At 38.4% G+C, this 21,337-nt stretch overlaps 1 protein-coding gene across 2 annotated transcripts in view; it reads right to left on the bottom strand.

Moving 5' to 3' along the window:
* Positions 1 to 455: 455 nt before the first annotated feature.
* The window catches only part of LOC131754360 (zinc finger protein 474-like), a 71,521-nt gene continuing 50,639 nt past the window's right edge, over positions 456 to 21,337 (bottom strand). The window contains exons 3-4 of one of the 2 annotated variants that reach the window (XM_067033372.1): positions 8,418 to 8,598; positions 456 to 3,546 (exon numbers count right to left, since the gene is read on the bottom strand). In XM_067033372.1, coding sequence (XP_066889473.1) covers positions 3,419 to 3,546; positions 8,418 to 8,598 — 309 coding nt within the window. In that variant the 3' untranslated portion in view covers positions 456 to 3,418. Of the gene's footprint in view, positions 3,547 to 5,502; positions 5,677 to 8,417; positions 8,599 to 21,337 lie in introns of those variants that run through there. The other variant, XM_059059874.2, reaches the window with a different exon arrangement.

Below are 21,337 nucleotides of genomic sequence, written 5' to 3'. Positions count from 1 at the left end.
AGGATCCTGGAGAAACCTTCATGGGGGTTGGGAGGAAAGAGTTCAGAAGGTTCAAAGATGGGAGGTGAAGGCATTGAAGGGAAACTTCTTGCTTGATAATTCAGCTGAATGACAGTACTCAAATCAGGTGCCTTTACTACGCTTCCCCTACACTTTGAGCACGTTTCTTTGATGGTCCAGCCTACTTTTTAGATCTGTACATGGCCCCTCAGAAAAGCCCTGGTAAAGATCATAAGAGAACGATGAGATTTGTTTAAGCCATATCTGCATTTTCAGTGCTCGGATATTTTGACTGTTTTTCAGCTAGTACCTTATTTAGAGATTCCCATAACAATAACCTTCTACCATTTCAGATTATGCAGTTATTTTCTTTCTGCACCTCGTGGAAAAGACAGACAGGTGGGTAGGACAAGGTCATGGGGTCATTGGCATGAAAAGTCAACTGCTAAGTAATTCAACTGCATTTGTCCATTTATTATTTTTTAAGCAAGTGTGTACATGTAACAGAATCTGTTTTATGATTAAAAATATTAACAGAACATTAAAAATTTGCATCCATATTTTGTGCGTATTGTAAAATAGCTGGGTATTTTGCAGGTAGCAAATCTTGGAGCCAGTTTTTCTTGGGCTCTCTGGCCCTACTGAATTTGATTATGGTGCCTTCTCACTAATGCAAGCAGTGGAGGTGACCAGTGTCCCACGTGAAGTTGAGGACTCTATCTCTCTGATCAATAGAAGGTTTGAGGGTCCTACCCTATGCCACATACAGGTACACCTTGTTTTATTGTGCTTTGCTTTACTGTACTTTGCAGATGAGTTTTTGTTTTGTTTTGTTTGACAAATTAAAAGTTTGTGACAACACTGCATCAAGTAAATCTATCGGCACCATTTTTCCAACAACACTTGCTCATTTCATGTCTCTGTGTCACATTTTGATAATTCTTTCAATATTTCAAACTTTTATTATTATATTTCTTATATTTGATCTGCATTCAATGATCTTTGATATTACTATTGTGATTATTTTGGCAATTTTTAGCAATAAAGTATTTTTTAAATTAAGGTATGTGTATTGCTTTTTTGATATAATGCTACTGTCCACTTATAGACTACAGTGTAAACATAACTTTTCTATGCATAAGGAAACCAAAAAATTTCTGTGATTTGCTTTATTGTGATATTCACTTTATTGAGGTCATCTGGAAGTGAACTCACAATATCTCTGAGGTCTGCCTGTGGATGCTTCTTCTATTCGTTGTCTGTTGCTGCCATAACAAATTATTATAAACAATGGGTTAAACAACACACATTTATTTTCTTACAGTTTTGTAGGTCAGAAGTTCAACCCTGGACTCACCAGATAAAAACAAGTTGTTGGCAGGCTGTGTTCCTTTCTGGAGGTTCCAGGGGAGAATCTGTTTCCTTGCTCATTCAAGTTGTTGGCAGAATCCAGTTCCTGTGGTTATAGGACTGAGCTTCCAGTTTCTTTGCTGGCTGTCTGCTGGGGATGCCCTTAACTCGGAGAGGTTTTTCTCTGGTCATTGCACATAGTTCCCTACATCTCAGAGCAAGCAACAGACTGTTGAATGCTTCTTATGCTGCCATCTCTCGCAAGCACCCTTTTTTCTTCTTATTCCACTATTAATGACTCATGATTATACTGGGCCCACCCAGATAATCTGAGATACTCTCCCCATTACAAGGCCCCAAACCTTAACCACATCTGCAAAGGTAGCATAACATGCAAGGTAACATATTCGTAAGTTTGGAGAACTAGGGTATCAACATCTTTGGGGACATTATTTTGCCAAACACACTCTCAATTAAGTTTTATCTGGAAACATTGGTCTATAGGTGATCAGTATGAATCAATGATAGGACTTAGCCCCCGTGATGCCTAGGCCAGGTTTCACTTTCTTACTTGCAGTTGGTTTATATCCATGCTGGCTTAATCTCATGTTTCCAGAAGTAGAAATCAAAGGCATTACCACAGATACTCTGCAATCTTGTGCTCCCAGCACATCTCCCCACCTCCTTCTTCCTCTTATACCTCAAAGAATAGTAGTTGAAATTCAGACCATTCAGATTCAACCTTAGTGGGGTTTCAACTAAGTTTGTCTGGGTGTGGAGGACATAAGACTTCATTATCCTTTACCCTACAGGTGTTATCTATTGAATATTTTTATAACACAAATTTAAAAGAACTAAGCATAAAAGTGTACCATCCTATGCTAAATTAACAGTGTTTTCCCTGGTGTAATTCTCTCTACACCATCCAATTTGGCCCCCACCAGAAACTCAACTGCCTCTCATGTGTGCTGTTTCTTCCAAGTGCAGGAAAACCTCATTTCCATCTCTGGCCACAGTGCTCACAGAGAGTGGGCAGGGCCAGCTGAAACAGGCATGGCCATTCATGTGGGCCAGACAGAGAGTCAGGAGGGAAGTAATAAATGATAAAGGAAGGTTGCCTATTGCCAGAGCAGGGAAAGGTCCCACAGGGTTGGGGAAGGAAAGGGCTGAACTTCCTGACCTGACCTGGTATGGGATTAAAACCATATGAGTTGGTTTAGATGAGGGTGTAAAGAAGAGATGCTGCTAATATCAGAAGTACAGAGAGACCAAGGGCTGTTTTCAGGTTTTCAGGAGATGGAAGACTTTGGATATCTGCCCTCTTTTTCTTCCCTGCTCACAAATGGGTCTGCTTGTCCGTAGAAGCTTCTTTTTTTGTGAAGAGACTCAGGCCAATATTCCCCAAGCTGAAGCAGTGTCATCTGGGAGCCATCCTTGGAAATACTGGGACCCTACTTGGAAATACATCCAAGGCTGTCTGATGAGGAGGAGCTCCCACAACGGAGCTCGAACAGATCTCCATGCCTACTCACCGGAGGAGAGTCTCCCCGTCCACATCCCTTAGTAGGACAGGCTTGTTCTGTCTCCAGTGTTCCCTTCGGATAAGACATGCCCCGCAACTTTGATGTGAATTTAATGTGCAAATGAGCATCAAGAAGTCCTGGAATTCTTCCCATAACCTCAACTAAAGGGGAATTCAATAAAAGATTGTGCAGCACCAGTTGCCAGAGCAGAGAGGGAATTGTGTTGTTGCTGACGCCTCTAATAACATTGCATCCCAAGCCAATACCTACCTGAGCCAGTGTAAGAGCTCCAAGTACCTTCATCTAATATCTCTTCATCACCTAGGAGACTATCTATGGGAACCATTACAAGATTCAGATTCAAAGCTCACGGATGTGCCAACCATTGTTAAAGAAATCATTTTCCTTTTTAGAGTACAAAAATCTGCACAGATGTGAACAAATTGGGGGGAGGGCAGTTGGCAGGGAGCAGGTGAGCTCTGTCCTATTAATGGTGAGACTTCAGTGACTTGACTTGATGAAAGATGGGAGCCCTTGGATTGATGTCATTGTGACTGAACTTGCTTCAGATTTGATCCCCTGTAACATTTGCAGGCCGGCTCAGATGAAACTGGGGCTGGAGCCAGAAGTGGAAGTCCCACGGTTGGCACCTTGACATTCCTCAAGCTGTTCCCTGTGGAAGCACAGTTCTTACAAGAGCTGATCTTTTTCAACTGCTTCAATAACTCAGATTTAATAATTCCTACAGATAAAGTAGTTTTGTTTTGTTTTTCTCATGCTTTGAAAGTGAAGGCTCACGAACCTCTCTTTATGACCCCAAATGGCCACTCATTTCAAAGTTGAGGCCAGAACTCTTGCTTTATTTCCCTTGCTGTCTGACTTCCGAACATCAGCAGAATACAGAAGTAGCTTTTAAAACACAATGCAGTTCAAACTTTTGTTTTCACCTCGATTTACGATAAACCCAGACCAGCAGCCAAACTGCAAGCATGCTAAAATTCCCATTTGCCTTAGTTATTAAACATTGTACAAAATTGACATTTGTCAGATCATTTGTGTTGGAATTAATCTTATTCATGGTGGTATCTAGCACATAAATGGCAATGGATAAGATTATGGGCTTGGAAGTCCAACCGTCCTGAGTTTGCTTCCTGCCTCCAACCCTTAACTCAAGTCCAGTGTGACCTTGAATTTGCTATTTTAGTCTAAGTATTAGTTTCCTCACGTGTAAAATAAGGATACTATCTACTTGTAGGGTTGATGTGAGATTTATGTAAACTGATATATAGGAAGCACTAGGTACAGTGCCTGACCCACAGTACACTCACTACACATTAGATGTTGTTGTCATTTTTTTTAACAAAATTAAAGAACAAACCATCAGGTATGAGTCATTAAAGGCTATCCTTCACAAGATGCTAATCTTATTTGGGGATATCTAAAAGACTTTTGAAAAAGTTCATTTCTTGCTTCCTTTGGAACAGGCAGGAAAACCTGAATAATTAGCACAGTTATCCTAACCTAACTTTTTATAATCTGCAGATTATGACCAAATTATTAGGTCAAATAAATTTGCTTGTATAATTTGGAGTTAACTGTGCTGTGTAAGGTCATGAATGCAAGGTTTGCAGGAACCTGGTGGATCCAAAATGGCCCTGAAATTCAGCCATAAAATGAACAAAGATCTCAAGCAAAACTGCTGGGAGTCCAGGCAAAGCAGCGCTGCCCCGGGGGAGCAGAATTTCCTGGGCAGAGCACCTCCCTGGCCCTGGCCTCCTCCCAGGAGTCCCCCCTCTCTGAACACCCATTCAAGGACTTCCAGGCAGGCTTTTAGATCTCCACAATAAAACACCTATAAGCCCCTAGGAGGGCAGAGAGAACTCTTGCTGGACCTCTTCTATAGGAGGAGGGAGCTAGCTTCCACCCATGTGGTGAATCACATCACAGCAATCTCCCAACATATGAGGCTGGCACTGATGCTGAATTTTCCTTGTAGCATTTTTCACTATTAGTTAAAGGAGTATGAGTTCTGTGTGTTTCTAGTACTTTAAGTCCTTAGCTCTTTTTTTGTATGTGTCTCCTGTTGAACAATTTTATAGAGAAAAGAAGATTCCCGGTCACTAACTCAATTAAAAACATTTCCCTGGATCAGAAATAGCAGGGAGTGGCACATTATTTCAGAAAGCACAGGGATGGGAGGGAATCCAGTTTTTCTCGGGAACTAAAGAGTTGCCTGAAGTCACCACCCAAAGTCTCTGTTCACTGAATAATAGACATAAGTGTGAGGTTCAGAATCTTGTTCAGGAAATCAGACGAGAAGAAAAACAGCAACAACTGGCTCTGAAATTTCCTGGAGATAAAAATGCCAGCTCTGATGAGGCGCGGCCACGTGTAATTCTGCCTGACAACCGTGTGACATGCGAGGCCCCAGCATGCCAAGGCATACACACGCAGCTGCATGCTAAAAGCAGTGACACAGTGGTCACACCAGGCCACCAAAGCACTGAGCTGGGCGTCTCGTGCTCGATGGCTTTTGGTCAATTCCACTTTTCCTTGTTTCCTCTCCTCCCCTCCTTTTCTTCCTCCCCATCATAACCCAGTTCTTTCCAAAGGATTTAATTCCTGTAACTATTTCGTAGGGAGAAAGGGCTTTACTTGGCGACTTTTGGTTTACAGGATCGTTGGTGAACAATCAGTCTGTCTGGCAGGAAGGTACGCCCACAAATATTACAGGGAACCAACTGGCTCTGGGCACTTGTCCAAGCAGTTTCGTTTAAGGCATCAAGATCATAGAAACCCTTGGCTGAAAAGTTAAAGAAAAACACAGGAGAAAAAAAAGAAGAACAAAAAATAAAAGAAAAAGAAAATGGGAAAATGGATCAGTTTTCATTCTGGAGAACCATGCTCTACTTTTTATGGAAAGTATTTTCAGGAAATACCTGTTGACTGAGGCTTTTACACAAATTGTATTACTTTTGCCAAAAAAAAAAAGTGTTGCTCAGTCTTTTAAGGGTTGAGAACCTTTAGCTCTGAACTAGAGGTTTTTCAGTCCTCAGATTTTAAAAAGAGGAAGACATTGTTTTATGTGTTGTGATATGCATTCTTCACTAATTATTAACATCTTTGCTTACACATTATTATTTTGCAAATATAACTTTTGGCTTTCTTTCACTTGACTCTAAATATAAGCTTACAAAAGGAAAAGAACATTTATTTGTATTTTCTTCTTCTGTAATCCTTTAGTGGAATGTTTTTAGAGGACATAACTGACAGCTGAGAGTGAATTTAAGATGAATTATATCCTAAAACTTTATCATGTCTTTATGGCTGTAAACTCCGAGATTCTTTAAGTAATTAAAATGAAGAATGCAAACAGAATAGTTCATCTGATGAAAAAAAGCGTCCTTACAAAAACAACAAAGGCAGCTGAGGGATATATAATCTCCATTGGCAGAGCACAGGAAAAAAAGGCATATGGGTTTATTTTAGAGAAACAGTGAGGGATTTAACTTTAATAAACCTAATTTAAATAGAATGGATTTAGTACATTAAATTGACTATGTCTTAGAATTGCCCAAAATAGGTCCCCCCAAATGTAGCCAGGCATGCAAAAATGTATCACATAGTTTTTAAAAAATTATTTTCACAGCATATATTTCTTCATTAAAGTCCAGGCAATTCTCATATGACTTCTATCTAGTGGTTCACACAAGCATAGCAAACCTTAGATTCTTTAACAAGCTTACTCATGTTCTTTTTCTTTTATTTTTTTCTCCGTGGGAAATTAAACTCCAGCACAACAGGACAACCTAGTATTTCTCCCTTGGATAAAGGAAGTGTCACTTTCTATGCAGGATATGAATGTATATTTTGAGTGGTTTAAAAACAGTTAAAAAAAGGAATGGCACTGACTTTCTCCTTACTCATATGAGTTTTAATATGGACTCAAAAATTCCAGAGTATTCACTGATTCACTCAGTTGAAGATGATTCATCACATTTCTAAGTTTTAGGGCTTGTACTTTGGACCTGGAGGAAGGGCTATTTGAATCCTATGACTACAATAAGTCCATGGGATGGAAACGTTCATGGGAATTCTCTTTGCCCAGAGAGGAAGGGCACCTTCGGAAATAACAAAAGCATGGAGCCAAGAGAAAAACTGCAGAAAGTGCAATTATAGGACCTGCCTTTTCCATCTGTAGCCAATAACAGAATGGCGAACACTCAAGGCCTTCCAAACCAGTCGTTTCTCTCACCTCTTCTAGAATTGTGATAAGCATGCTCAAGCAGAGAAAGTGATAAAGATCAGAAGTGAAGGAAATAGATTTTTGACACCAAATGAGAAATGATGGGAAGACAGTCTCAAAGAGGTGAACAATTTCTTTGTGGGCAAATACTCTAATTTCAGTAGATGGATATTTTCATCTTGAGCTCTTTTCCCACCTTTATGCAGAGTCTCCCTTTAGGCAAGGACTGTGAATAGTTGGGTTCTAGCAGCCTTTAGAACTTTATCATGACAATCTAGATTCCACTCTGTGGATTGTTAAAAAAAAGTCTCTTTGGGTCACATCTCTAACAAGAGTGCTTTGGGCTAACTGATACTAACTGACCTCCAAGGTACCTTTCGGACATGTAAATCTATGGTTACATAAAGAAAATCAATTAATTGAATGATTCTTTTAAAACCAAGAATAGTTTTCCTTTGAGGGGAATCAGGAGATCAACTGAGAAGATGACAATGGCAGATGATGAGCAAATCTGAGCTTGGATGGCAAACACACTCTCTGAACTACTTCTTTCTCACCCTAAATGAGTAAGCATAAGGCTCTGTAATGTGACCACACGTGGCAGTTTATGAAGTTCCAGTGTCATATAGCCTGTGCAGTGTTTTACAAAGTATTCATTGCAAAATTTTTAAAATCTGGACATTTTATATAGAAGTCTAGATTTCCAATTTCTTTGGTATTATTTAAAGATACATCACAGTAAATTTAAGGCTAAATTTCTTAAGTGTAACACCAGCTGGAACTGGGTAGCAGCTGTCTCCTTTAGAAAGGCAGTGCTCTCCCACTCATTGTTCCCACCTTCCCTTTTTCCACACATGGACAAATTTATTCAATTGTGTATCCTGACTAGCAGACCCTATAAGCATTTCACTTTGGTACTCTTGCTCTTTGAACACTAAAACACATTCATATTTGAAAACATGTTTCCAGATGTCCCCAAAGGTTTTTTAAGCTACAAAGTTTTAAAGATTTGTGTTTGATAATATATGAAAGTAACTTTGGGGAAATATAGCAAATACCAGTGAGTCCCTCTCCTTGTACAGTTTGCCAGGATATAGTATCTTTATGTCTCAGCATCTGAAGACAACACTTTGTTCAGGTATTCTGGAACTGTTTTTTTTCTATTTGGCTGTAGCCAAGACAGTAAATGTTGCTGATTTCAGTTACTTGAACAAGTAATAAAAGAATACCTCTACTCTTTTAAGTTTAGAGAGAAAAGTCTTCCCTTATACACTCAAGTCTTTTTTCCAAAAACTTACCAGTAATGGTCCTGACTTTTGGCTTTTTCGGTTCTGGTCTCCTTAGCTCTTTAGGCAACAAGTTGTTTTCATTATGCCATTTTTTCAGACATTGTGGCTCATGGATGAAAATTGATTTTGTTCCATATTCACGACCACAGATGTAGCAAGCAACTGTTGGTGGATGCCTTATCATTGTTGGCTGCAAGTAATACAAAATATCTGTTAGATAAAGTTCAGGTTTGGAAATTATACTTTTAAATTATAATACATTTAAATTAGATAGAAAAATCAATAAAAATTTTTAAAAGTCTAACCATTATGGTGAGTTTAACCTTTTTGGCAGTTAAGAGAATAAACTATACTACCTGAGTGATTGAAGTGGGGGGTAAGGATGTTGGCTTCGGAGGAGGACAGGAAATGAAGAAGAGCTAACCAGAATTTTACATATTGGTACTTTATAAAAGGTATTTTCTCATTGAATAAATAGTGATTGATTGTCTTCTAACTATTCTCCATGCTGGGAGAATACAAAGATAAATCAGGTATGAATCATCCTCTCAGTACATCAATATGCCTGAGGAATAAAGTAATTAATGTCCTAACTGGCACAGAGAGAGTTTTTAACAGACACTGTTGTGCCCTCTCACATTCCTTCATGTATAAAATTTCTGCTGCACCTGCGAGTCTCTGCCTTTTTTGATCTGCCATAGACTCCACTTATAGGCAGGACAACTAATCAATTACACATGGGAGTTGGTGGATAAAGACCCAGCTTGCTCACTTAGGCTGTTTCCATACAGTCCTCCAGAAGTCCCCAGTGGGACTGTATCACAGTTACTCATTAACATACTATGTAGACTTCCTTCTTTTCCCTGTCTCTCCTCCTACTACTTTTACTGGGGTTCCTGGGATCACCTCCCCCCAGACTACTTGAACTCAAATCCTTTTCTTAACGTTTGTTTCTGGGAGAACCAAATCTAAGGAAGAGTTAAGGATATAACCCTTCTGTCTAGGATATAGAACATTACAAGAAATATTTCTCCCACCTAAACAATGAGAACAAATCAGATAGCCTGCAGAAACATAATTTTTGAGTCTATAAGATACTCAAAGTTGCAAGGTAAACTAATGAACTAAAAGGTCTGCCTCAGTTTGAGGGTGGATGAGCAGAAACAAGAGAACAACTCCCACCCTCCAACTTTACATGAATTAGAAACAACCTTTGTCTGCCACAGAGATAAGGGCAGGACAGCTGAGTGTGAATCATTCAGAGGTGTAACATACAGATCCTGTCTATAGAAACTTTCTCACCCACTGGGTCTTGCAACTACTAACAGAGGGTGACAGGCCAACACTGGAGAGAGTCAGGAGCATTGAGAGAAATGCTCACCAATTCAGGAACATAGGGCCTGCCTAAATGTGATGGTAAAGCTGGAGAATTAGGCCGTGTGCTAGTCCCAGATAAGAGCAGTATACTGCTGGGGAGGCATGGGAGCACTAAGAGGGAACCCCTGCTCTGTTGCAGGCATGTAGAGTCCACAGGAGTCTAAAGGTATAGTAGAAGAACTAGGAGGAGACTTTTGGCTCCAGGCCTTACACTAAGTACAAAGCAGGGGCAGTTTACCATGGAGGAATTTAAAGCCTATAATGCAATGAATGTAACTAAAAATGACATATCTGAGAAGCTCAAAGAAATCTGAGCAAGATAAACAAAAAAACAGAACTAGATATATACTAGTAAAACTGCTAAAAACCAAAGATAAGCTTGAAAGCTCTCAAACAGAAACAATACATACAAGGGAATAAGGAAACGATAAAAATTTCAGGTGACTTCTCATCAGAAAAAAAAAAAAATGAAGAACAGGAAACAAGAGAATGACATTTTAAAAATGCTTAAAGGGAAAAATTATCAAGTCATTTCAAAATTCCATAGTCAGTAAGAATATCTTTCAAAAATGAAGGTGAAATAAAGACATTTTTTTTGTTTTTTGGCTGCACTGTGTGGCATGTGGAACTTCCCCGACCAGGGATCCAACCCATGCTCCCTGCAGTGGAAGCACAGAGACTTAACCACTGGACGACCAGGGAAGTCCTAAAGACGTCTTTATCTAGACAAAAGGTGAAAGAATTTTCTCAGCAGAGTTGATTTATAAGAAATGTTAAAAGACATTATAAATGCTGAAGGAAAATATCAGCTAGAAATCTGGTTCTGCAAGAAGGAATGGAAAAACACTATAAAATGCAAATAGGTCAATAAATTAAAATACTTAAAAAAATGTTTCTAGTTTTTGTACACATATATGACAAAATCACTTTAGACCATGGGCTCTTTAAAGAAAAATAATAACAAAAGAAAATGGAGTTTATATTCTCTAATGTGTAAAGTTATAGTAAACAATAGCATAAATTGTAGGGACTAAAAACTGGAAATAGATTGTCATAGAATTCTGAGATTTTTCTTCAAGTAATTTTTTTTTTTTTTTTTTTTCGGTATGCGGGCCTCTCACTGTTGTGGCCTCTCCTGTTGCGTAGCACAGGCTCCGGACGCGCAGGCCTAGCGGCCATGGCTCATGGGCTTAGTTGCTCCGCGGCATGTGGGATCTTCCCAGACCAGGGCACGAACCCGTGTCTCCTGCATCGGCAGGCAGATTCTCAACCACTGCGCCACCAGGGAAGCCCTCTTCAAGTAATTTTTAAACATAGAATGTGATGTGCTAAAAATGCATGTTTTAGTCTCTGTAATAAGCACTAAAGTACAAAGTCATGCCAAGAGGAATAACTAAAAGGTCAATGAGAAGAGAGAATATTTTTTTAAAATTCATGAGTTAACCGTCCTTGAAAGAAAGATAGGAAAAGAGGAACAGAGGATTAAAAGAAAATGCAGGGAAAGGACCTTCAAGATGGTGGAGGAGTATGACATGGAGATCACCTTCTTCCTCACAAATACATCAAAAATACATCTACATGTGGAACAACTCATACAGAACACCTACTGAATTCTGGCACAAGAAATCAGACTTCCCAAAAGGCAAGAAGCTCCCACGTACATGGCTGTGTGGCTGACAGGGTCTTGGTATTCCAGCCAGGTGTCAGGCCTGAGCCCCTGAGGTGGGGAAGCCAAGTTCAGGACACTGGTCCACCAGAGACCTCCCAGCCCCTTGTAATGTCAATCGGCAAGAGCTCTCCCAGAGATCTCCATCTCAATGCTAAGACCCAGCTCCACTCAATGACCAGCAAGCTCCAGTGCTGGACACCCCATGCCAAACAACTAGCAAGACAGGAACACAACCTCACCCATTAGCAGAGAGGCTGCCTAAAATCATAATAAGTTCACAGACAGCCTAAAACACACCACCGGGGGTGGTCTGGCCCACCAGAAAGACAAGATCCAGCCTCATCCACCAGAACACATGCACCAGTACCCTCCGCCAAGAAGCCTACAAAACCCACTGAAGCAATCTTATTCCCTGGGAGGAGACACCCAAAACAACAGGAACTACGAACCTGTAGCTTGTGAAAAGGAGACCCCGAACACAGTAAGCTAAGCAAAAAGAGAAGACAGAGAAACACAAAGCAGATGAAAGAGCAAGGTAAAAAACCACCAGACCAAACAAATGAAGAGGAAATGGGCAGTTTACCTGAAAAAGAATTCAGAGTAATGATAGTAAGGATGAGCCAAAATCTTGGAAATAGAATGGAGAAAATACAAGAAACGTTTAACAAGGACCTAGAAGAACTAAAGAGCAAACAAACAATGATGAACAACACAATAAATGAAGTTAAAAATTATCTAGAAGGAATCAATAGCAGAATAACTGAGGCAGAAGAACGGATAAGTGACCTGGAAGATAAAATAGTGGAAGTACCTACCACAGAGCAGAATAAAGAAAAAAGAATGAAAAGAATTGAGGACAGTCTCAGTGATCTCTGGGACAATATTAAACACACCAACATTTGAATTATAGGGGTCCCAGAAGAAGGAGAGAAAAAGAAAGGGACTGAGAAAATATTTGAAGAGACTATAGTTGAAAACTTCCCTAATATGGGAAAGGAAATAGTCAGTCAAGTCCAGGAAGCACAGAGAGTCCCATCCAGGATAAATCCAAGGAGAAACACACCAAGACACATATTAATCAAGCTATCAAAAATTAAATACAAAGAAAAAATATTAAAAACAGCAAGGGAAAAACAACAAATAACATATAAGGGCATCCCCATAAGGTGATCCCCAATAGCTGATCTTTCAGCAGAAACTCTGCAAGCCAGAAGGGAGTGGCAGGACATATTTAAAGTGATGAAAGAAAAAAATCTACAACCAAGGTGACACTACCAAGCAAGGATCTCATTCAGATTCCACGGAAAAATGAAAACCTTTACAGAGAAGCAAAAGCTAAGAGAATTCAGCACCACCAAACTAGCTTTACAACAAATGCTAAAGGACCTTCTCTAGACTGGAAACACAAGAGAAGGAAAATACCTACAAAAACAAACCCAAAACAATTAAGAAAATGGTAATAGGAACATACATTTGGATTATTAGCTTAAGTGCAAATGGATTAAATGCTCCAACCAAAAGACATAAACTGGATGAATGGATACAAAAACAAGACCAGTATATATGCTGTCTACAAGAGACGTGCTTCAGACCTAGGGACACATACAGACTGAAAGTGAGGGGATAGAAAAAGATATTCCATGCAAAAGGAAATCAAAAGAAAGCTGAAGTAGCAATTCTCATATCAGACAAAATCGACTTTAAAAGAAAGACTATTACAGGAGACAAAGAAGGACACTACATGATGATCCAGGAATCAATCCAAGAAGAAGATATAACAATTGTAAATATTTATGCATCCAACATAGAAGCACCTTCATACATAAGGCAAATGCTAACAGCCATAAAAGGGGAAATCAACAGTAACACAATCATAGTAGGGGACTTTAACACCCCACTTTCACCAATGGACAGATCATCCAAAATGAAGCACAAACTTCAAATTATATATTAACAAGATGGGTTTAATTGATATTTATAGGACATTCCATCCCAAAACAACAGAATACCTTTTATTCTCAAGTGCTCATGGAACATTCTCCAGGATATATCATATCTTGGGTCACAAATCAAGCCTTGGTAAATTTAAGAACACTGAGCTTGTATCAAGTATCTTTTCTGATCACAGTGCTATGAGACTAGGTATCAATTACAGGAAAAACACTGTAAAAAATACAAGCACATGGAGGCTAACAAATACACTACTAAATAACAAGAGATCACTGAAGAAATCAAAGATGAAATTTAAAAATACCTACAAATAAATGACAGTGAAAACACAACGGCTGAAAACCTGGGATGGGATGCAGCAAAAGCAGTTCTAAGAGGGACGTTTATAGCAATACAATCCCACCTGAAGAAACAAGAAACATCTCAAATAAACAACCTAACCTTACACTTAAAGCAATTAGATAAAGAAGAACAAAAAAACCCCAAAGTTAGAAGAAGGAAAGAAATCATAAAGATCAGATCAGAAATAATTGAAAAATAAATGAAGGAAATGATAACAAAGATCAATAAAACTAAAATCTTGTTTTGAGGACATTAAAAAAATTGATAAAACATTAGCCAGGCTCACCGAGAAAAAAAGGGAAAAAACTTAAATCAATAGAATTAGAAATGAAAAAGGAGAAGCAACAACTGACAGTGCAGAAAGACAAAGGTTCATGAGAGATAACTACAAGCAACTGTATGCCAATAAAGTGGAAAACCTGGAAGAAATGGACAAATTCTTAGAAAAGCACCTTCCGAGACTGAACCAGGAAGAAATAGAATATATAAACAGACCAATCACAAGCACTGAAATTGAAACTGTGGTTAAAAAACTTCCAACAAACAAAAGCCCAGGACCAGATGGCTTCACAGTTGAATTCTATCAAACATTTAGAGAAGAGCTAACACCTATCTTTCTCAAATTCTTTCAAAAGTTTGGAGGAACACTCCCAAACTCATTCTACGAGGCCACCATCACCCTGATACCAAACCAGACAAAGATGTCACAAAAAAATGAAAACTATAGGCCAATATCTCTGATGGACATACATGCAAAAATCCTCAAAAAAATACTAGCAAACAGAATCCAACAGACATTAAAAGGATCATACACCATGATCAAGTGGGGTTTATCCCAGGAATGCAAGGATTCTTCAATATATGCAAATCAATCAGTGTGAAACACCATATTGACAAACAGAAGAGTAAAAACTATAAGATCATCTCAATAGATGCAGAAAAAGCATTCAACAAAATTCAACACCCATTTATGATAAAAACTCTCCAGAAGGTAGGCATAGAGGGAACTTACCTCAACATAATGGCTATATATGACAAACCCACAGCAAACATTGTTCTCAATGGTGAAAAACTGAAACCATTTTCCCTAAGATCAGGAACAAAACAAGGTTACCTACCCTCACCAGTATTATTCAACATAGTTTTGAAACTTTTAGCCAGAGCAATCAGAGAAGAAAAATAAATAAAAGGATTCCAAATCAGTAAAGAAGAAGTAAAGCTGTCACTGTTTGCAGAGGACATGATACCATACACAGAGAATCCTGAAGATGCTACCAGAAAACTACTAGAGCTAATCAGTGAATTTGGTAAAGTAACAAGACACAGAGTTAATGCACAGAAATCTCTTGCATTCCTATACACTATTTGAAAGCAAAATTAAGGAAACACTCCCATTTACCATTGCAACAAAAAGAATAAAATACCTAGGAAAAAACCTACCTAAGTAGACAAAAGACTTGTATGCAGAAAACTATAAGACACTGATGAAAGAAATTAGAGATGATACAAACAGATAGAGAGATATACTATGTTCTTGGATTGGAAGAATCAACATTGTGAAAATGATTATACTACCCAAAGCAATCTACAGATCCAACACAATCCCTATCAAATTACCAATGGCATTTTTCACAGTAGAACAAAAAATTGCACAATTTGTATGGAAACACAAAAGACCCTGAATAGCCATGCAATCTTGAGAAAGAAAAACTGAGCTGGAGGAACCAGGCTCCCTGACTTCAGACTATACTTCAAAGCTACAATAATCACGACACTATAGTACTGGCACAAAAACAGAAATATCATTCAATGAGACAGGATATAAAGCCCAGAGATCAGCCATGCACATATGGTCACCTTATCTTTGATAAAGGCAAGAATATACAATGGAGAAAAGACAGTCTCTTCAATAAGTGGTGCTGGGAAAACTGGACAGCTACATGTAAGAGAATGAAATTAAAACACTCCCTAACACCATACACAAAAATAAACTTAAAATGGATTAAATATCTGGATCTAAGGCCAGGTACTATAAAACTCTTAGAGGAAAGCATAGGCAGAACACTCTATGGCATAAATCACAGCAAGATCCATTTTGACCCACCTCCTAGAGAAATGGAAATAAAAATAAAAATAAATAAATGTGACCTAATGAAACTTAAAAGGTTTTGCACAGCAAAGGAAACCATAAGCAAGACAAAAAGACAACCCTTAGAATGGGAGAAAATATTTGCTAATGAAGCAACTGACAAAGGATTAATATCCAAAATATACAAGCAGCACATGCAGCTCAATACCAAAAAAACAAACAACCTAATCCACAAATGGGCGGAAGACCTAAATAGACATTTCTCCAAAGAAGATATACAGATTGCCAACAAACACATGAAAGGATGCTCAACATCACTAATCATTAGAGAAATGCAAATCAAAACTAAAATACAGTATCACCTCACACCGGTCAGAATGGCCATCATCAAAAAATCTAGAAACAGTAAATGCTGGAGAGGGTGTGGAGAAAAGGGAACACTCTTGCACTGCTGGTGGGAATGTAAATTGATACAGCCACTATGGAGAAGAGTATGGAGGTTCCTTAAAAAACGAAAAATAGAACTACCATACGACCCAGCCATCCCACTACTGGGCATATTCCTTGAAAAAAACATAATTCAAAAAGCGTCATGTACCACAGTGTTCTTTACAGCTCTATTTACAATAGCTAGGATATGGAAGAAACCTAAGTGTCCATTGACAGATCCATGGATAAAGAAGATGTGGCACATATGTACAATGGAATATTACTCAGCCATAAAACGAAACGAAATTGAGTTATTTGTAGTGAAGTGGATGGACCTAGAGTCTGTCATACAGAGTGAAGTAAGCCAGAAAGAGAAAAACAAATACCATATGCTAACACATATATATGGAATCTAAAAAAAAAATGATAAAAATAGGTTCTGAAGAACCTAGGGGGCAGGAAAGGAATAAAGACTCAGATGTAGAGAATGGACTTGAGGACACGAGGTGGGGTAAGGGTGATCTGGAATGAAGTGAGAGAGCGGCATGGACATATATACACTACCAAATGTAAAATAGATAGTTAGTGGGAAGTAGCCACATAGCAAAGGGAGGTCAACTCAGTGCTTCGTGTCCACCTAGAGGGGTGCGATAGGGAGGGTGTTAGGTAGACGCAAGAGGGACCGTATATGGGGATATATGTATATGTATAGCTGACTCAGTTTGTTATACAGCAGAAACTAATACACCATTGTAAAGCAATTATACTCCAATAAAGATGTTAAAAAAATAAAACCCCACAATGAGGTACCACACCTTACACCGTTCAAAATGGCCATCATTAAAAACCTACAAATAACAAATGCTGAAGAGGGTGTGGAGAATAGGAACTCTCCTGCCCTGTTGGTGGGAATGTAAATTGGTGCAGCCACTATGGAGAACAGTTTGGAGGTTCCTCAAAAAACTAAAAATATAGTTGCCATATGATCCATCAATCCCACTCCTGGTCATATATCCAGAAAAAAACCTCCATAATTTGAAAAGATACATGTAACCCCATGTTCATAACAGCACTGTTTTCAATAGCCAAGACACAGAAACTACCTTAATGTCCATTGACAGAAGAATGGATAAAGAAGATGTGTTTTATATATATATATATATATATATATATATACACATACACACACACACACACACACACACACTGGAATATTACTCAGCCATAAAGAAGAATGAAATAATGCCATTTGCAGCAACATGGATGGACCTAGAGATTATTGTAGTAAGTGAAGTAAGTCTGAAAGAGAAAGACAAATACCATATGATATCACTTATGTGAGGAATCTAAAATACAACACAAATGACCTTATCTACGAAACAGAAACAGACTCACAGACATAGAGAACAGACTTGTGTTTGCCAAGGGGAAGAGGGGGTAGAGGAGGGAAGGGTTGGGAGTTTGGGATTAGCAGATGCAAATTATTATATATAGGATGGATAAACAACAAGTTCCTGCTGTATAATACACTATATTCAGTATCCTTTGATAAACCATAGTGGAAAAGGATATGAAAAATAATATATATGTATAACTAAATCACTTTGCTATACAGCAGACATTAACACATTATAAATCAACTATACTTCAATACAATTTTTAAAAATAAAATAAAATAAAACTGAAAAGAATTAAACAATTTTAAAAAAGAAAAATAAAGGCAGGAGGAACAAGTGTGATTAAAACACCAAGGTGGTAGACTTTATTCTATGTATATTTATAATTGGGGTAAATATAAATGGACCAAAGAACACAATTAAAAGGCATGGATTGACAGGCTAGATTAAAAAAAAAAAGCAAGATCCAATTATATGTTGCTTATAAGAAACACATTTTACGAACATAAAGACACAAACTGATTACAAGTAAAAGGAAGGGAAAAAATTCATATAAACATGAAGCCAAAGAAAATAGTATGGCTATATTATTAAAATGTAATTAAATTCAGAGGTTGGAAATGTTTCTTCCAGTTGTGAAGATCAGGGAAAGCTTTAAGGAGGTAGCATTTGAAGAATGGGTAAAATTTAGACCACAAGGGCTGGGAAGGATGGAGAAAGATTTTGGAGGCTGGGGAAAGACAGCATGAGCAAAGCCCCATGGACAGGAATCTGAAGGTTAGTACAGAGAATAGCAAATAATTCAGCTTGCCTGATGCTCAGTGTAGCACTGAGAACTATAATCAAATATGTAGGCGGTGGCCATGCTGTGAACAGCCATGAATGCCAGGCTAAGATCTGGATTTTGTTTTGTAAGTGATAGGAAGCTGTTAGGCAGGGAAATAACCTATAAATTCACTTCAGGAAAGTCTGTTTGGCTGTATATAAAAGGAGTAGCAGGGCAGCGTATCTTTGAGAGTTTGAGCATTCATGGCTCTGAGGGGTAAGTAAATCATGGGTCCAAGAGAACGGCAATGTGTTATTCTAAATAACAGGGAAAATGGTGATGTCATTTACAGAAAGGGAGAAATCTGGAAAGACAGGTTGGGGAAGGAGCAAAAAGGGATTCTGTTCTGGACCTGTTGAGTTTGATGTATTAGTAGAATTTAAACACAAATTAGTCTAGGCAAAATGAAAAACAGAGGCCTGTAATTCAGGATTAGTGGGATTCAGAACTGTTCGCACAGAAAAGAGGTTTAAAACCATAAAAATTCTAGAAGAGGCATATATGGAGAGTGTATGGAGAAAAATTCCCAGGAGAATATCTACAATAAGGAGATCGAGCAAGGGAAATTGCAGCCTAAAAAGATAAAGGTTCAAGTTTGAAGTTAAAGAAACTTGGGCATGGAGAGAAAAAGACTCCCTTCAGAATTCTGGAAACACTTCTGGTTCCAGAACGTTGGTGTCATCAACTCTGTCAAATGCTACAGAGAGTAATGCGTAGCTGAGGAAGGCAGGTAGATCTGGTTAACAGTAGGTTATAAGCCAGTGACTTTAGATAGTTTAGTTCCAAAGGAGTGATAAGAATAAAAACTAAATTGTTAGGAGTTAAAGATTAGGTCAAGAAGAAGAGGAATACACTTTCCAAAAATTTGCAGAAAGAAAATTTGAGAGATAAGTCTAGTTAAGAAAGATTTGTTTTTTTGCTGTTTTGGGGATAGGAGTGTTTGGGATGGAGAATAAGAAACTGTAGGCCTGGGAATTCCCGGGCAGTCCAGTGGTTAGGACTCCTAGCCTCCACTGCCGAGGGCCTGGGTTCAATCCCTGACTGGGGACCTAAGATAAGAGAAAAGGGATAATCAATAGAAAAAGGTCTCTGAGGAGGCAAGAGAAGATGGGATCAAGGGTGTATCTGGAAATGGGAAGGGGAAAAGGAAGAAAAATAAAATAGGTGGAGTTAGAGAAAGATTATTGTAGAGAAGCGAGGCACTAGTGAAGCTAATAAAAAATGAATTTAGTCTTCTAAGTATGAGGCAAAGTGATCTTTAGAGAATGAAGAGATTCTGATTCTGGGAAATAGAATAGTGAAAAATACTGAGATTAAGCACTGTGGAAAATAGTGATTCAATTAGGGAAGAATACTCACAGAATAACGGAAGAGGCCCAGTTAAGTTGAGCTGCAAGAAATTGCAGTGGAATTAAATGACCTTTTTCAATATTTCTGAAGTAGCATGGGGTGGCATGAAAGCAGAACGAAATTAAGTTGGTCATGTGGTCTCCACTGGGGAAATAAAACATGGTTAAATGTGTGCATGTTTTAGAATCAGCTTGCTTTTAACTAAGACTATTAGGGGTTACATCTGCAGTGGAAAAAGCACAGGGCAAGATCAAAATCAGAAGGAAACAGTTTTATGATTTCTGCACGCCCGAGCAGAAATAACAGATTCTAGATGAGTAAATCCACAATTAATGCAGACCAAGCAAAATGGAAAGTGGAGTTACTTCCGGGATGAGCCAAGTCTTTAAAAAAGCACATTGTGTGAGGAAAAATATTTTTATTCTATTTTTCTATACTGACCTATGTTAATATACTACCTCAATCAAAATAATGAAATAGTTCTTTAGCCTTCCTTCTTATTAGCCATGTAGCAAAGTCTAACACTTGAAAAGTGACTTTATAAATATTTAGGGAATTCAAGACCTAAGAGAAAGAGTAAAGCAGAAGTAATGATCTTCAAAGTATCCAAAAGTTCCTTCTTATTTTTATATGTTTATTTACTTGAAAGATTAATTAGATGCAGGTTTTTGAAGTTTGAAAATAAGTTATTCTTTTTACTTTGAGAATAATGAATTTCTTAAAACTCCATATGGAAAGTATGAGCCAAATGTAGTATTTAACCAAGCATGTAAGCAAAATAATTCGTATGGGTCATAAATGAAGACATTCACGTTACATTGTCATACGGCTTCTTCTGGAAGGAAAAATTAGAAGAAAATAGGCAGACACAGAGGCTAGAAGACAAGCACAAAATAACTTACAGGGATGTGGGAGAAAATTAATACCATAAAAAGGCTAAGATATTCTATATTATATTTTCCAAAGCCTGCCCCATGCTCTATATTTGTGGGTGAACTGAAGTTGAACTTGCAACATACTCCATATTCTTAGGTTTTGAGCATCTCGCTCCTAAGCCATGCTCTAGGAAAGTGCAAGCAACCCAGACACACAGCTGAAGAGAAAAATGCATCCCCATGGGTCTGAACAGAGATAAGAGAACCTCTTTTATCGTTCATTAATTTCACAACTGTCGGTCTGAAACTTCCAGAGAAAGCTGAACAATCTCCAACTTGTGATTATGGCCACTGCCAAGGTTTTACTCTTTAGCCTTTTCAGTGTTTTCAGATGGAAGTGGATGAGTGGGGGATGGAGAGGAGCAACAGGAAGAAAGACCATATTCCAGGTTGAAAGGGTAGACGGCCTCTTCTTGGCTAGTGTGCTACTGGGACTCGCATAACTGAGCAAGGCGGGGTGGCGGAAGGTGTGCCCAGGGGGCTTGTCTACACGGGGCCTGTCAGGGCAAACCAACTCCAGGAAGTATAATCAAAGGAGGGCAAAGAGGAAGCCAGTCAGTCTAAA

This window comes from Kogia breviceps, chromosome 4 (assembly GCF_026419965.1).
Source record: "Kogia breviceps isolate mKogBre1 chromosome 4, mKogBre1 haplotype 1, whole genome shotgun sequence".
NCBI lineage: Eukaryota > Metazoa > Chordata > Mammalia > Artiodactyla > Physeteridae > Kogia > Kogia breviceps.
The sequence above is the reverse complement of the archived record's forward strand: the minus strand, read 5'-3'. Positions and strand labels throughout refer to the sequence as shown.